The sequence below is a fragment of the Gavia stellata genome, chromosome 11 (genome assembly GCF_030936135.1).
Source record: "Gavia stellata isolate bGavSte3 chromosome 11, bGavSte3.hap2, whole genome shotgun sequence".
Classification (NCBI taxonomy): Eukaryota; Metazoa; Chordata; class Aves; order Gaviiformes; family Gaviidae; genus Gavia; species Gavia stellata.
This window is the reverse complement of record NC_082604.1, coordinates 24770835-24788509: the sequence shown is the minus strand read 5'-3', so window position 1 is coordinate 24788509 and position 17675 is coordinate 24770835. Positions and strand designations below refer to the sequence as shown.

The window sequence follows — 17675 nt, the reverse complement described above, 5'->3', positions numbered from 1 at the left end:
AGGCTCTGCGCTGTGTTTTGGGGGGCTGAGCCTCACCCAGTGAACCAAAGTGTTAACGGTTCTTAGGATCACACATAGGAAATCCTGTGTCATGCCCCCATCGATGTTAAATTGTTCCCCGGGATGCCAGCAGCAGCCCCTGGTACTTGGGATTGGTCTAGGCTGCTCCAGGAGAGCCCTGGTGATGGATCCGGCCGCAGCCTTCTGCAGCCGGGAGTAGGATGGGTGTTGCTGTCTGATGGGGTGCTACCTTGGTTATTATTTATTCAAAACGACGTTCCCCTGTTGCAGTATTTTAAACTAACCATGTTGGTGATGGGCTCCAGAACTGGACCTGCTGCTAATCGCTGAGTCAGCAATGCAGCTGTGGGTCCGTGTTGGGGGAGATGGTGGCTGCGACCAAACCCCATCACTGCTGACAGTGCTGCGGGGATGCTGGTGGCAGGGAACCTGATGGCACTGCTGGGGGTCATGGCCATGCTTGGGACGTACCGGACAGTTTAACTACGAGAAACGTCCACCTGCTGACCAATTCTGCCCTGTGAGCCACCAGCTCTGTTTGGTTTCGTGTTGAAATACGGACACTTACAGAATGAGCAGCGTTTTAGTGTTTTTTCACACAGCATCCACCAAGCCAGGGTCAGAAACGGACAAAATGGTACAAGGTGGAGACGGCAGCAGGGAGGGAGATTTCAGCAGCTGAGTCCTCTCCGCTTGCCACGTGTGGCCCAGCCCTGCCAAGATGTGGCTGACCCACAGACGTTGCTATTTTGCGGGGGCATGGACACGTCGCTGAAGCACTGAGGCCAGAGCGAGCGCTGAAATGTGCCCACCACAGTGAGGGAATTACAACGTAGTCATTTTTGTAAAAGACACAACGTGGTGAAAACAGTGCCCAGCCTCAGACTGGTGATGCTCAGAGAAACGGCGCGTGGTCCTCATTGACCATTTGCACAAGGTGGGTTGAGCCAAGAGCAGGTCACAGCCCTTGCTGTGACCAGAAATGGGACCAGGCTCCCAACCACAGATTTGGGATGTTCAGCTGTCTGGGATTTCAAGGGATTGAGACGCGGACTAATTTTGAATCACAGTATTTGGGACGCTTGGATTCGGGGTGTGGGGATGGACACAGGGGTAGCACTGCTGGGTGCACAAGTGCCTTTGTGCCAGAACAGGCCATGGAAACGCTGTGTGATGGGACCAGCATCCCTGGATCCACCTCTGAGCTACTCCCTTGAAAGAGGTTTGTCCATCTCCATTTCGTACCTACCTACCCGTCTGTCCCTCTGGTTCAGCTAAGGTGGTTCAAAGAAAAAAACACACGTGCTAAGAAAGTGCCAAAAATGTAGGAGTGGCATCTCACCGCTGCAGCTGTTGGGTGGACATTCCCCGGGGACAACTTGTCTCGTCCCCTCCTGCGGCTCCTTCCACCTCTCAACACCCTCCCAGTTTGGCACATCTCCCACTCCACTGCCTCCACTGGTGCGGCCGGTGCCGGGAGATCAACCGGTGCTGGGGGATCGGCCAGCATTTCACCAGAGCAGGACCCGACTCGTGGAGCCAGGACGGGCCACGGGTGTGTTTGGTTCATGGTCAACGGCAATCACAGAGCGTGTCCCGAGGACCGGAGGTGAGCGGGGTGGTGGTGGAGGACCTGGGGAGGATGAGACAGGACAGGGGAGCCGCGGGGACCCTTCCTCATCGACTGGGCGGCGCGACGCCCCACTGCCCGCCCCGCTACTCAGGTGAGTAGTCCAACTCGTCGTTGGCGATGAGAGCCTCCGACGGCGGTTTGTGCCTCCCTTTGCTTTTCGACCTGCTACTCGTCCGATGGCTTTCCTTTGCTCCTGCCATTTGCTGGTACGAGAAGCCTTTGTCCTCAGAGGGACCCCAGCCCGGGTAGCTCTCACCCTCGGTGGCATAGGAGAAGCCATCATCCACGGAGAAGGGGTCGACGTCCACGTCGTAGCGCTGGTAGGTGCTCTGGTGGAGGGCCTCCTCCCGGGCGCTGATCTCCAGCGTGCTGTTCCACATCCCGTAGCCAAAGTAGATAAGCAGACCTGTGGCAGGCGAGAGGGAGACAGTTGGACCCCGGCTGCCCACACCAGCCCCATGACCCTGGAAAAAACATTGCTATAAACACGCCATGCCCCAAAACAGCACCTGCCCCACAAAACCCACGTCAGAGGTGGGTGGGGGATCCAGGTCAGCTCACTGCCAGCATCCTCCCACCCAGCACCAGGCTGGTGCCAGCTGGTGAGGGTTAAATGTCTTTAAATCTAGCTGTATTTTTTAAGCCGGTGTATTTTGTAGCTGATGTCTGCTCTTCAAACCCATCGAGTTTCTCTTTTCGGGCTGCCAGCTGTGACCCGAGGGCTGTACGTTTTAGACATCAGCTGAGATCGCTGCTGGCCACGTGATTGTGCCATCTGCAACTTCAGTGGGACAGCAGCTCCCGGCAGATGTGTGGAGGTTCCCAAGTGCCAACAACCCACATCTCCACCCTGTTACCCTCCCAAATATCCTTTTCTCTCTGGAGTTTTCTTATGTTCTCAGTCTCTCTCCTGCTGGTGCTCGCGGCCAGCGCGTGCCCCAGGGTTGTCAGTATGAGTGTATTTGGTATTAAAACAGCTCGGAAGTTCTGTCTTCCTCTCTTCAGGAGTTTCATTTCATCTTCTCCCTCTAGCCCTACCTGATCTCACCTTCTTGCACCAGAAGCAAATGTATCTGGAGATCTAATTTCCAGTGGATCCTGGATTAACCTACCCCAGACAACGTGTGGATAGAGAAACCCAGACTTCACATGCCGTGGACTGGCCACAGGGCACTGTGAGGTGTAATCCGAGGTCTGTGTGGCAGAATCGCACATCTCTGCCAGAGAAACAAATGGGATGTGCCTCCTGCAACAGGTGAGCAGCCATGGATGGGGCTGGTGGAGTCCATCACACCTTAATGGAGGGGCTTAATTGACTCCTTGCCACTGCTAGCAGCTGAAGAGGTATTAGATGTACTCACCGGGGAAAGTATTTAATCACAGTGGATTAAACTGATGCTTTGGAGTCACTTTGCTTCCAGGTAGAAGGGCTTTCCCTGGGTCTGCAGCTTCACCTATTGCCTTTAAGAGCCAAAAAAGTGCTGAACACGTATTTTCCAGCCCAAAGGATGCACATGGCAGCTACTGCCCAACGGCTTGGCTTGAGGTTAGGGGACTCTCAGAGATGGAGCTTTGCTATGGGACCTCAGTCTTGCAGGACTGACTCAGGATAGCTGTTGTCCTCACCAGGAAGCAAAAGTGGGAACGGCAAAGTGGAGGAAAAAAGGTGGTAGCAACCTACCCCTGAAGGATAGAAACCATGAGATTACTCTAAACTCTCTGAGATGCCAAAGGGAGATCCAAGGTCTGTTCGTGTCATCTCCTGGTTCTGGCAACTGAGGTCAAACATCTACAAACATCAGGAGGCACCTGAGAAAAGCACGAAGGCTGGTGAGCCCAGTGTGGTGGCCTGTGCCTTCCCATCCCTCCTCCAGGAGAGGTGACCCCTGCCTTTATGGGAGATGGCAGCTGACTATGACCTTGCATCAATCCTCATTCTCTTTCCCCACCACTTTCTCCCTCTCAACCTAGGACCCTGAACCCTGCTCCCAAAGGGGAGGGCTGCTGGTGGGATACTTGGCCAGGGATGGTCCTTTCGGGTGCTGGCACCATGCTGAGGGTCTGCTGTCTGCAACTTGGGCTCCTGTGGGCTGCTGCAATACATATGTTTACCCACAGGGTTATTATTTCTCTGTAAAGAGTCCTTGGCTTTGATATTGTCTTGTTGCTTCAGTTCTCTATAGTCCAGACTTGGGAGCCTTCAGGAGGAGCTACGAGAGCAGCTCTTTTCTCTTGGGTTTGTGGAGTAAGTGGGTTGCAATGTCAAGCAAGGGAAACTATGGACATGCCAGGCTCCTGGCTATGTGCCAGGAAGAATAAATTTGGCAAAAAAGGTCCACAACAGAGCCTGTGAGTTCCGAGATCCCCCTGCCACCAAGTTAAGGACTTAGACCAAGAAAAGGAGATACAGTCTACAGATCCCTTGGCTCTGTCTCTCCCAGGGCTGCTGGGGTTGGGCAGCTCTGGGCTTTGGAAATGGAGTGCTGGGATTTTGGTGTGGGTTTCTGAAGAGCTCAAGTGGGTGAAATAGCACGAAAGTAGGCAGATTTCTGTAGGAAACCTGCCTGTGAGGCAATTTCCAGAACCCACCTACTTTGCGTCAAAAGACTCATCAAAATAGTCACCTTTGCATGGAGCAGTTTACTTCCATCAAACTGACATTTTCTGGAGGTGTAATTTTCCATTTAGCTGTGGTTTGGGGGCTTGATTAACCGAGGTTTCTAAGAACCTCAGGATGACAAGGGGCAAATGCAAAGGACTGGGTATGTCCCAGCTGAAGAAGCATCAGCCTAAGCACTGTAATTACGGAAGTTATTATTAACACCCTTTCAAAAGAATGTCAGTTAAAAAATTAAAATAAATGAATCTGGGACTCACCCACAAAACACCAGACAGCAAATCTGATCCACGTGACTGTGGAGAGCTTCAGCATGAGATAGATATTCACCAGCATAGCAAAGGCAGGGACGAAGGGCAGACAAGGTGCCATGTAGGGCAGCTTTTTGGGGTTTTCTGGCTGCTGCAAGATCACGAACACCAGCACGATGATGAGCAGGATCATCAGCACGACGAGGAGGACAGCCCACCAGCTCTGCTCGTAGATGTAGTCTGCCCCAAAAATGATGAAGGAGCAGAAGATGAACATCAGGATGAAGAGCAGGAGCACGCAGGTGGTGACTGTGTGGCCGGTGGCTGCTGTGGGACGGTCCATTTTCCCCGGCAGTCCGAGGTGGATCCGCATCGTGTAGTAGCGAGGGCCGATCAACTTCTTCAGCTTGATGAGGTAGATGTTCTCAGACTCATCTGCCTCTATCCCTGAGGTCATGTCAACTGTGCCATAATTGGGGTGATTCACGTTGTAGGTGGATTTATCAGATTTCCCAATTAGCATCTCGTTATCCCCCAGCGATGGCAGATTTTTTGCCCCGCATGTGTTGGTCGGTGGGCCAGCAAACTCTTCTCCTTCACTCCCCGGGGAGCAAGCTTCCTTCTCGCAGTCGGCCAGGATGCCCTCCTTCTTCTTGGTGTGCTCCTCAGAGAGGAATTTGACGAAGCCATCGATGTCACTCTCGGGCTGGTATCGGAGGAGCAGGACGCAGACGGAGACCAGTGTGTAGGCGAGCAGCGTGCCGATGGACATCATTTCGATCAGGTCCCGCAGGCTGACCAGCAAGGAGAGCAATGCCGCAAGGAATCCGGAGACGATACAAGCCACTACGGGAGTTTCCGTGTAAGAACTGATGTGGGACAAAAATCTGGAGTGCGAAACAGTCATAGAAAGTTAGAATTGCAGATCTCAGCGGTTGCCTGTTGCAATAACCCTTACCTGGCTGGAGGGACCAGGCTTGGAGCTGTGAACCCTTCAGCTCTTATTGCTCTTTGGACCTCAGACTCCAGACAGCCAGAGACTGGAAATACTGCTGAGGCTGGATCTGGAGTTAGATCTAGGTCTAACTAGCTCTGTGCAATCTGAAATGGGCACTGGGACATTTGCAAGTAAGTGCCAAGATTTTAGGCATACAAGTTGCTCTCCTTTGCAAGTAACTCTCGAATTAAATGCTCCTCCTCCCATAAGCTGAATCTCTAGGTACCAGCACCAAATGAGAAACTTTTGCATAGATCTCTCATGATATTTTTCCCCCAGGATTTTGCATTGGTGTGTGCCCCGCTCTGCAAGCACTGAGTGTGCGTGCCCGCTGCTCCCTGCAGTGATGGCACTGGGCTGTCTGGGTGCAGGACAGCCCCTGTCCCCCCAGCACATTTCCCCTCCGGGTCCCAAGGGCACAAAAATAAATGCCATCATGGGCATGACTGACCTGAAGAGCAGCCCGTCACCAGCCATGGCGTAAATGACTCTTGGCATTGGGAAGAGGGAGCCCAGCAAGCTGACGGTCAGGCCAGCCACGGACCCGATGGCAACGATGAACTTGGCTGCGTAGAAGCCATGGGCCACAAACATTTCCATCAGCGGGGACTCGGTGTCGATGGCATCGTACGGCACCATCAGTGTGAGGATGATGCTCACCTGGGGAAGGCAAGAGGAGCAGGACACGGGTGTCAGCAGCAGCTCTGGGGGCCACTGGGGACTGGCAGGGCGCGGGGGCTGCTTCTCAAGGGTGGAAAGCCAAGAAATGTCAAGTCTGATTGGGATTGTACCCCTATGACCCCTGTGGAGGGGATGTAAAATGCTGGAGGTAAGGCCTGTATGCGTTTTGCTGTGGGGTGGTTAATCCAGGGGACTGCAGGGCCTTGGTCTCTGCCAGCTGAAGGCAAGAAGGTGACACCTTGACCCTCACTGCGGTGGTGACGCCGGAGGCTGGTGGGACTCGGTGGGTTTAGTACCACTCACATCAGCCACATTCCTGTGCGGGGACATGCTGCCGGAGTCATGCACTCCCCGTGGGACAGACCCAACACCCAAGATGGCACCGCTTGGGGAACACTCTGATCTTATTTGAGCCAAAGAGAAATCGGTTTGGAGGGAAGCCCACCACGCTGCAGGAGAGGCAGTGGGTGAGTTTCCTTGAAACGATCAGAACAATATTTTTTCTCTTTTGTGACTCAATTTTGCTCTTTTACAGGGAAAACCCCTGAGTACAGACATGCATTTATTGGAGTGCAGAGCAGCTGGACATTGCTGCTGCCACATCTCTCGCATGGCCGTCCCTGCCCATCCTCCCCCTTCACTTGGACCCTCTCCCACATCTCCGGCAGAGGCAGTGCTGCTTTTCCCAAAAACATGGAGAAAGGCTGCTGTAATGCTGCTGCTCCTTCAGCCTTGCTTCACTTCTGGATGCAAAAATAGCCGTGGATGGGGATGAGGCATGGGGAAAAAAGCGGCTGCCACCATCTCCCCACGGCTGGCAGAGGGATCTCAGCAGCATGACAGGAGCCTGGGGACAATCCAGGCTGGGGCTGAGAGGAGCCTCGGCAGGGCACTGCAGTCACACGGAAGCACGGCTGATGTCTCAGTTCCCACCAAAGAAAGGGCCCTTGTCTGAGGTTCAGACTGGCACCCCAGCTCATGGGGAGGGGAGCCACGCAGATGCCCAGAAGGGACATGCTATATGTATTTTTTATTTTTTTATATATATATATATGCATACTTATGTATTTATGTGCATTTATGTATGTATAGCTAGTACTTACGGACACATATGCTGTCAAGCACGTGACGAGCGAGGCAGTGATGGCGTAGGGGATGGAGGTGTTGGGACTTTTCGCTTCTTCTCCCGTGGTCGCAATGATGTCAAAGCCGATGAAGGCATAGAAACACGTCGCGGCCCCTTTGAGCACCTGCAGGGAGGATTGAGCATGAGTGCCAGGAGGGACTCCGGCACCCAAGGAGGGAGAGGGAACCGAGCAAAAATGAAGGAGCCCAGTTCTGCCTTCTCTGAGCTGAAGGGTGAGTGGGGCAGATCGGGGAGTGCGCATGTTGAGTTGGGTGTTCCCATCTGGGGACTGACCCTGGGAACACCCATAACCCAGTGAGCTGGTCTAGGGAAAAGATTTCAACGTGCAGCCCAAGTCACTGGAGGCATCTGCAGCTCACTCGTGGTGCACCACAAACCTGTGCCCGCGCAGTGCCCCAATCTGCTGGGAGATCCTGGCAGCGACAGAGGAGACGATTAACCCATTTCAGGTTTGCTTTCACAATACTCCACCCCAAATCCGTTTATATTAGTAGGGATTTGGAGCATGTTTACACATTCCATCTTAGCAAGATGTCTCCTGCGGCAGCAAGATCCGCTAGCAGAGGAAGCAGAAGAGAGCAGCAACAGTCAGATGTGCGCCGCTTTCCAAACAACCTCTGTTTTGCTTGGAAGCTGCAGACAGGTTAGGAGCACACGGTGGAGCACTTGGATGAGGAATTATTTGTACTGTTTAGTTATTTTTTTATGTGATTTTTTTTAAATATACAATATTAGCACGAAGATTTATAGGGAAGAAACACCGAAGCAGGCTAAAGACTGTGTGGCTCTAAGGAGTGAGCTGATTTGGTTATAAAACTCTCACATACATCTAGCTGCCTAGCTGGGTACCACGTGCCCATCACATCTCTGTCATCTCAGCTGTCTAGTGACGGAGCAGACAGTAAAATTCACCTATTTCAGGAGACTGACTACCTGTAATTATCTTTTTAATGTATCCCCTATGCTCCTGGGGATCTCGTGCTTGCGCTATGGTGGATTTACTTTTGCAAACAATTTGGGAGACAAACAAACAGCTGAAAATGATGGGAAGACGCTATTGATTTTGATGTGCTTCAGATACGTATCTTTTAAAACAACGTATTTTTGCCAGGAGATAGTTGGTGGGTTAAATTAGAGCAAAACAGCTATTTTCTATTTGCTCTTTTTCTTTTCTATTGTATGGCATAAAAAACCAAGCTCAATCCAAAGGTAAATATGACCTCTGCTCTCAAATGGGCCTTGGTGCTCTTCTCACTGTTGTTCTCTGGCAGAGAGGTATTGATTTACTGAAGGGAGGTGCAGGGACTGTATGGCAGCTTGGGACCCTTTCAGTAATCAAGACTGTTGGTTTACTTTACTTTCTTGCTTATTTTTCTGCACAAAACCCCGATGGAGTCGAGCAGTGTAAATCTAAGAAATTATCTTGGGTTTAGGCCAGCTGAGATATTTTCAGTCTCTGTTCATCCTTGGATAAAAACCAGTGCAAGCAAGCTAAAAAAGCCAAATATGTCCAAATTCTCAGTAAGCTTTGAGGGAACATCCATAAAATAAGTACTGGCAGGTGGCATTATGAAGTCCTCAAAACAAATGCTTGAGAACATTGCTGTTGAAAACCAGCCAACACAAGTATCTCCCCCTCCGCAGAGGCTGAGCCAGCTCCTCCTGAGCACCCTGTCCCGGATGGCCACTGCATTTTGCTCCATTGCCTGGCAATTAGTGGTATTTCCTGGTCTCCACTTTCACGTGGAGTTTGGGTCTTCAGGAGGACATTTTGGAAAAGTTCTGAATTTATTCTAAGAGCTGGCAGGAGATAGGGGCAAAGCATGGCCGTACCCTTTGGGTTTGGTGGAGCGAGGAGGTCTGGATCCAAGTCTGCAGTGGTGGAAGTTGGAGGTCCCTGGCCAAAGCGCAGGTGGGTTTGGCAAGGTTGAGATTTGGAGAGTGCAGTGGAAGTAGGATGCATACACCACGAGCAAAGCTGACTGCATGGCAGGTGGGTGGCACCGCTTAGGTGCTACGTGTCCCTCCATGCGCCCAGGACTTACCCCCGGCCATCCAAACGGCAGGAATTGCCCTTCAGACCAGTTGTCGCCTTTGATATAGAAGAGACCAGCAATCATGATGAAGATCCAGACTGCCAGGTTAATGACGTTGAGCACGTTGTTCAGCCCCACTGAGTTCTTCACCCCCATGGCCACGATGATGGTGACAATGACAGCAATGACCAGAGCAAGAAGATCAGGGTATGACTCCTCTCCTTTCCCTGAGTAAGAGAAAAGAGGTGTATAACTCTCCATCCATAGCTGGGGACAGCATCTCCAGAAACTCTGTGGGGGCTTTAAAAAATGCTTTTCAGACCCTGAGGCTTTGCAGAACTCCTTGATCTCATTGCAAAGGTGGTCTCCAGATGTCCCTGCCTCCACTAGCTAAAGCTGTTTTATTAAGGTGATAAATCCTGATGCCACAAGACACTGTTGGGAGTTTTGGGAGGGCAGCAAACAAATGATCAGGTCCCAGTTTCCATAACATGTATCAGCCAAGTACTAATTAAAAATCAATCAAACGCTAAGTTTTCACGACACAGGTACAGGACAGCTAGCTCTTCTACTTACTGGTAGCAACAATGCACTGTTGCTGGAACTGCTGGTCATACAGGACCATCACAGCCCTGAGTTTCTACACGGCAGTACTGCAGACACCAGCTTGTACTCTCTAACAAGGCTCTGCGTGTGCCTTAACGGGACTAAGCAGAGTGCTTGCACCGGGTCAAGTTGTTAGCCTCTGACATTTGGCTCATTTTTCTGCGTGCTTATTCTGCTAAATGCTAGCTCATCCCGAAGGCGTTCAAAGTATCGTGTAACCCATCTCACCGAATTCTGTCTGTGAATGAGACTGCAACGGCAAAGTACCAGAGGCAGACGGATGGTAAATAATGAATGAAGCCTAATATCCATGTCTGACTTCTGATGAGCTTCCAATTACTTTTCAGGCCCTAATCAACGCAGGTAGCTATGCACGGCGTGACGCACCTAGTCCGTTCAACGTCCCGACGCTGTTGATCATCCAGCGGCTGATGGTGTGGTTGGCCAGGGAGTCGAACATGCTGCTGAGGGCGCTGGCGCCCGCGGCCGTGCCGATCAGGTACTCCAGGATGAGGTTCCAGCCGATGAAGAACGCCACGAACTCCCCCACCGTCACGTAGCTGTAGGTGTAGGCAGAGCCCGTGGTCTTGGGGACCCGCACGCCAAACTCAGCATAGCAAACGCCTGTTTAGAAAAATAAGAAGCAACGTCAGGAAAATGTGCTTGGAAAAGGAAAAAGTAAAACTGCCTTGGTCCCACCTGCCTGGAGGTGCCATGAGGTGCCCAGCACTGTAGTCAGTGTGGGGAGGAGCCCAAAGACATCGCAGGGGCCCATGGTGACCCTCCCTCCCCAATCGCTTGGCTTAAAAAGCAGCCCATTTTCCCATGAAAATCAAGCTGCGATGGAATTTTTTTGAGGATACGCAGTTGAAACTACCCAAATCTTTACAGCCTGTTGTAGAAGTGCCTTCTCACAGGCGTGTGCCCCTGCTGTGGGACCCTCCGGCACGGCCAGCTGCAGCCCCCCCAGCCACACTGCCAAAGCTGGGGGGAAATCCAGGCACAGGGAGCAGAACTGGGCAGTGCTGGTGGTGGGTTCCTTGGAGCACTGTTTCCCTGCAGTGGCTTTGATGGTGATACATACCATTTTTTCCCCATCCAACAGCAACACCATAATACGATTTTTGCCAAGAATGTTTCTCTCTAATGTTTTATTTGTGGTATCGATATACTGACAAGCTCCCAGTGCTTCTGGCTGCAGAAAACGTCATAGCCCCGGGAAAGGTGGTCGCAGTGAGACCTGCCAGAGGACAGTGTTTGGGCACAAGGAGGTCAGGGATGTTTATAGCCATTGCATGGGATCCTGGACCAGTGTTGCCCGGCCTCATCCTAGAGCAAGATGCCACAGGAGGGCTCACACAAGGCTACACCTCTCCCTGCCCTGACTGTGCAATCTCCAAACGCTTCTCTTGGGTTATTGCTATGCAGATCCAGGTGCGAGCACTGTCCTGATCATCCCTGCTGTCATTTGTACCCATGCAAGAGGAGTTTGAAGCCATCTTACATAGAGGACATAAGTTATTTTAACATTTAAAAATGTTACATGTAAGTCTCGTTCTGAAGAATAATTGCAAAACTAACTTTGTAGAAGAAGAAAAGAAAAGCAAAAAGAAATATTTAACTGGAACTGTTTGGGAGGAGATTTCAGCGCACTTTAATACTTTCCAAACTCCTTGTGTACTTACGTCAGGATACTTTTCAATAAAAACCTGACCCTGACACATTGCTGTCTTAAAACAACCATTAGCTTTTATTTAAAAGGAATGGATGGACTTAGTCATAAATTCCCCAAATATTAGTCAGAACAAGCACTGGAAGGCCACACTGCATCCTGCACGTTTAACACTGATTAAGCCCCTGCCCTGAAGACCCCAGTTCAGCTCCTGCGGGTTAACGGGTTAGGGCTGTCATTATCGTTGTGTAAACACGAGGTGGTTATCGAGTTCTTTACCAACTACTTTTCTCTATTTAGAAGATAATACTTGCTTCAAAATTGCAATCAGTTCAGTATAGAGAGAGGAATGAATAATTTATAAAAATGTTATGAGGTCGCTGCTCTTACTGTAAGTGCAGTTTTTACACCGTACAAACACAGAATTATTGAATCCCTAAGCTGAATTTGGTGGTGCTTCTTTTCTTGGTATTGGAGGATTTTTATATTCCATTCACTGTTTAACTTGCATGCATGATGCTGGCAGCGCTTTTCAATGGGAGTCTTCAAAATGTGATTTCTGTAAAGCAAGCCCAACTGCAGGAGCAGCAAGACATCCCCATCATCCAGCCTTACAGACAGCCATTATTCAAAGCTGATGAAAAATGCATGCACTCGGCAAAGGTAAGACATTCACAGATAACTACAGGCCTGAATGATTTATGAAACAGGTGCTCTGATGGGGACAAGTATCTAGTTTGTCTCTTTGATGGCCTTAAAAATCATAGAATCTTTCCTGGACACAGCTCTACTTTTATCCAATGACAAGATAAGGCTTAAAGAGGATTGTTATTGATACAGAATGATAATGGCAAAGCAAAGATATTACTATATATAAAATGTTTGAGTTTTCAATTACTCTGCTAGGATCCCAAAATAGAAGAGTAATCTTTCGCTGTGCATTGCATAGAGCAACGCTTTGTGGATATCTGCATTAGGTATCAGCATATATTAAGAAAATAAAATATTTCTTATCATAGCGTGCAATATCCAGTCTGGGGGATATGACATGCAAGATCTGCTGTCAATCCCTGATTGCCACCGGCTATATCGGATGGCATTAATCAAATCACTTTGCTTTGCGGTGCTGCAGGTCCTCCATCAGAAACGGGGTTCACAGCACTTCCCTTTCTGCTTAAAAAGGAAGATAATACCGTGATTTATTAGGGTGCAGATTTTATCTGGGTGCAGATAATATAATAGTTCATTAGGGTGCAGATTTTATGTCACTAATCTCTGCTGCATCAGTAGTGTATTATTATTGTTGTTGTTGTAGTAGTAGTAGTAGTAGTAATAATACAACTGCATAATAAAACTGTGTTACTCAGTTACTCCTCGGCAGCCCCGGCTATTCGCCGCCTCATCCCCTGGTACCCAGAGAGATGCAGCTCTCCCGGTGCTCTGGGCACACTTTCCCCACCACAACTCTTTGGATTTGGAGACAGAGTTCTTTCCCCCCTCCCCAGTCAAGAGTGATTGCAAGTTTCTGCAGAAAGCAAACCAACACAGCGGTTGTTTGGAAGAGTAGTCTTTTTACAGAAGACCATTTCTTTTCCTTCAATATCAGCTACACTGTGTGATTGGAGTGACAGTCATTACGCTGGTGTAGTTATACAGTTATTGACATTATTCAGAAGGACATAAACACAGCTGAGCGGTTTGGTCCATGTCGTTGTCCCTTCCCAGATCCCACCTACAAAACGCCATTTTTTCAGATTTAATTGACCTCTCCATTCTCTGGTTTATCTTGTTTGGGGGTAGGAGGCGAGGCAGCCAGCAGCTTTCCATACAGCGCCTGTATACGGTTAGAGGTTTTTGTGTTAGTGATGGCTTGGGGTCACACTGGCCATCCTGACCTGCTTGGTGGGGACTTTCGCTGGTGAGCGGTGCCTCGGTGGGGCAGGAGGAGGGACCACGAAGTCCCCACTGGCTTCAACCTCAAACTCCAGCGCTGCAATAGCCGCTGGGCAGCACAACCGGTGGTACAAGGGGCTGGTGCAAGCACCACAGCTCAGTGCACCCTCTTGGCTGCTGCCTTGCTTTCAGTGTGCTGGGGCGGTGGTGGCTGTGGTGTGGATGCTGACCATCCCGCTGCTACCCAGCACAAGGACACACAGGGACCAGGAGACAACCCACAGGGCACTGGCATGATGGGAGTGATGTTTCAGGTGAAAAAAGCCTTTGGGGAGGGGTCTTTCAGCAGTGCTGGAGGTAACACCAATTAATTCATGCTACCACACAAGAAATCCAGAGGGACCATCCTTCACTAAACAAGAGCAGAAAATTTATCAAGGCAGGTATACGGCAAAATCTATTTTCAGCAAGCCACTGAGCCTGTGCCTTGTGTTTCATGATCATTGCGTGCAGTTATATAGAAGGCAGCTCCATAAAGAAAGCTTCCTTAGAAAAAGGACTCCCATTTCTCCAGCACTGCCCAAGCAGCTCATCATCAGCTGCAGCCGGAGCCCCTCATCCCAGCCCTTGTCCTGCAGCCAAGGAGCACCTGAGGCACATGCTCAGCTCTCCCCTGCCCCGTTGCGGACCCTGGTTGTTGCTGAGCCTGCTCCCATGTGGGTTCCAGGTAAGAGCATGCCAATGTGCTCCAAAATTGTGTGGCTTGGTGCTTGAAATCCCCATCAAGGGTTGCTGGGGTGGCAGAGCAGTTCCTGTGGGAGAGGGAGTCTTTTATTTTCTTGCACAGCCTGGCACCGAAGCTTGTGGGGTTGTGTGGTAGAGAAAACGATCCCACAGCAGTAACTATGGTGGGGGAGGACGTGACCCTCGCCTGAGCTCACAGTGAGGAGCTTGCAAAATGCGATCAACAAGGTTGTTATTACTTTAGGAAAGGAGACCACTAAAGGGACAAGCAACGGCTGGTGGAAAAGGCTGTGGAGGGGGCAACGGGGCTGGGCAAGAGGCAAACGGCTGATTTTTGCCAAGAAGGGGTGTTGGTTAGACATGGGGGTGAGCGTGGGGAATCCCGGCGGTCGCAGCTGATGGAAGGATCCTGCGGCCCCCTCTGTGCTGGAGGCTTTGTGGAGGGAAGTCGGGCAAATGTTTCTGTTTGAGAGCTGAATAAAAGGCCTTCCAGTGAGAGAATGAAAGGGATTGATTTAATTTATCCATTTAATCGATGATACTATGTCTGTAAGTACCCTGACATGGCATATGTTGCTTAAACCTCGGGGAAGGCGTAACTGGAATTTGTCAGGTAGATGAAATTGGAAAAATCCCTATCTGAAACCAGGCTAAACAGCACGGAGGGATGTAGGGATTTCCAACCCCTGAGACCTGCCCGGCAGGGCTTCCGCATGGCTGTCACCCAGGGGAGCCGAATGGCTTCCTGGAAGGGGCTTTTTTAGCCAAACCCCTCCTAAGCTCACTGTGCCGTGGGATCTGACTCTGTGATCTTTGACACATCAAGGGAAAGCTGGTGATCTAGTGGTCCCATCTGGTCTTAAAACTGTGAGAAACTCCTTAAAATCTGTCCACGCACACTTGCCCGAGGTCAGTGCTCGGAGTGACGGTGATGCAAGAGCTGAAATCACTCCCCCCGTGAGCCCGACAGCCCGTCCAGCTCCCGAGCCCTTGCTCGGTTTTACTTGCCAGAAACGTGTTGCTGTTTTAAACAACAACAGCATCAACAATGAAGGGAGGAAGTGGCCAAGGAGACTATCAAAACACTTTCCCAGGGCTACAAAAGCAAGGGGAGATGAAAGCTGAGCGGGAAGCGGCGTGCGGGCTCCTGTGGGCGAAGGTGGGAGGAGGTCCCTGCTGGGGGGCAGGGCTCGCATCTGGGGTGAAAAAGCCCCTTTTGGAGAACAGTGTGCTTTTTTTTTTTTTTCTTTTTTCTGATGAGACCCGCCCAGGCTCTGTTTGCTCTTGGTTTGCATCACAGCCAGCGAAACCCTCGCAGAGGAGAGAAAGTAGGCAGTGGGAAAAAATAAAGAGACTGATGCTATCTACCGCCTCGGTTAAAAAATGGGTGGTTTGGTTCATTTGTTGTGTTGGGATCTCAAATGCGCACTGGATCTCATCACATGCTCTCAGGTCTTGTTCTGGACTGAACCAGTGGTAAATGTGTCCGAGCTGCCTTGTCACTGGGGCCTAACTGGGGAGCAGGGAGGCAGGACTCTCAGCCAGCATCGCTGGGATCTTTCCCTGGCATGGCTTTGGTGGGGTCTCCATGGAGCAGCACTGCAACCTCCAGGGAAAGAGCATGATGTGCTTCCACTTCTCCCCACAAAAATCCAGAGACTTGAAAAGCTGAGCTGGGTCATTTTGCTGTGTTTGCTGTTCCTGTCTTCTCTCAAAGCCCTTTGCCATTTACTCAGTTTCCTTACCCAACCCACAGATAAAAGCTGGATACCAGACTGACACAGCATGCAAAGTCCTCTGAGCAGGGAGAGTGGGAACATCACATCATCGTGTTAGCACTGATCTGGAAAGGACAAATGCCAGCAGTACTGGCTTCATGTGGAAACCGCAGCTCGAGCCATATGCTCAGCTGGGTTCCTACGGAGGAGATGGAATTCACCAGCTTTTCACGAAAATACATAATTCCTCTCTCTCCGCACATTTGTTTGTTGGTTTTTTTGTTTGGAAATTCAAAGAACGATCCTGCATGAATAGGAGCCAATAAAATCAACTCCAAATCTAATTGAGGAATTGTTTAACTGTCAGCAATGTCCACAGCAAAAGCAGACGGCCCGGGTGCTACCCAAGGCACCCATTTCCTTCCTGCTGAAAGAGGGGGGCCCACAAGCCATGTTGCGCTCTTGTTCCAATGCTGTGTCTTGGCCATGCTCTCTGCCTGGGACACGTGCTGCAAAACTCTCACTGGTGTTTTAAGATGTATTGACCACAGACTTCATCCTTGGGGAAGCCATCAGCAGCTCATCGGGGTAATTATGCTTGGGCTGCTGGCTCCCGCTACAGGGTTCGGTCTGACGTTTGGGCAGTGAGAGATGGTGCACGAGCTGGGTAAGCCCAGTGTGAAAGTGTATTTTAGTCTGTGGAGAAGTCACTGCCTCCTCTTAGCTTGTGTTGCTGAGCGGGGGTCCTGCCAGGCATCCACCCATGAATGGAGCCAGAGGATGCATGAGATGGTGTGCTCCTCAAAAACCCACTCGCGTGACTCACCTGACAAGATGGAGGCGACGGCAGCGATGATGAAGGAAACGATGACCCCGGGCCCCGCCATCTCCTTGGCCACCAGGCCAGACACGACGTACATGCCAGTGCCCACGCAGCTCCCGACGCCGAGGGAGATGAGGTCGAGGGTGGTGAGGACCTTGGCCAGCCTGGTGCCCTGGGCAGCGGTGGTCCCCGTGCCCTCCAGCATCGACTCCACGGGCTTGGTGCGCAGGACGCGGGTGCGCAGGGCATGGCCTGCTGCCCCCCATGGCACCCGCCGCGGGTCCAGACGTGAGAAGAAGCCGCTCATGGCTGGTGCTGGGCTCCACGGAGGTGGGTCACAGACAGTTTCAGCAGTGCCGGCTCAGGGCTGCGGCTGCATCCCCACGCCCTGGCTCCCTCCGGCGCTGGCGGCCCGGCTGCAAGAGAGAGCAAAAGCGGTTGCAACATGGTTTTTAACTGAAATAGCAAAGAAAGAGGGATGTGCTCCCCATGGAGGAATCAAAAGGGGCCCCTGAGCCGGTTTCTGGCTGGCCTCCAGCCTGTGCTCCAGCACTGGGAGAGCCCTGGGGGCTGAGGGGAGCTTTGCTTTTGCCAACACGGCTGCTCCGTAGAAATCTCCTTTTTCCATCCCAATTGTTTTGTACAATAGAGATGCTCTGTCCTATGTTTGTCTGCGTTATTTTAGTCCCAGTTATTAATACAGCCCCATAAGCAGCAGGAACCTGATACCCTCTGAGTACCCATTATGTGGCTTAATTGCTGCCAAAAGTGATGATGGCTATGTATAACCGTCAGGTGCTGGTAGCCACTGTGGCACCTTGGGTCCTGGTGGGGAC

At 51.0% G+C, this 17675-nt stretch overlaps 1 protein-coding gene across 1 annotated transcript; it reads right to left on the bottom strand.

Annotated features, from left to right (window-relative positions):
* Positions 1-1737: 1737 nt before the first annotated feature.
* On the bottom strand, positions 1738-17146 carry SLC7A14 (solute carrier family 7 member 14). The gene is made up of 7 exons (XM_059822689.1): positions 16843-17146; positions 10377-10613; positions 9393-9610; positions 7304-7450; positions 5971-6179; positions 4532-5409; positions 1738-2060 (listed from the first exon to the last, which is right to left on the bottom strand). The coding sequence occupies exons 1-7, from the start codon at positions 17144-17146 to the stop codon at positions 1738-1740; spliced, it is 2316 nt and encodes a 771-aa protein (XP_059678672.1).
* Positions 17147-17675: the final 529 nt, after the last annotated feature.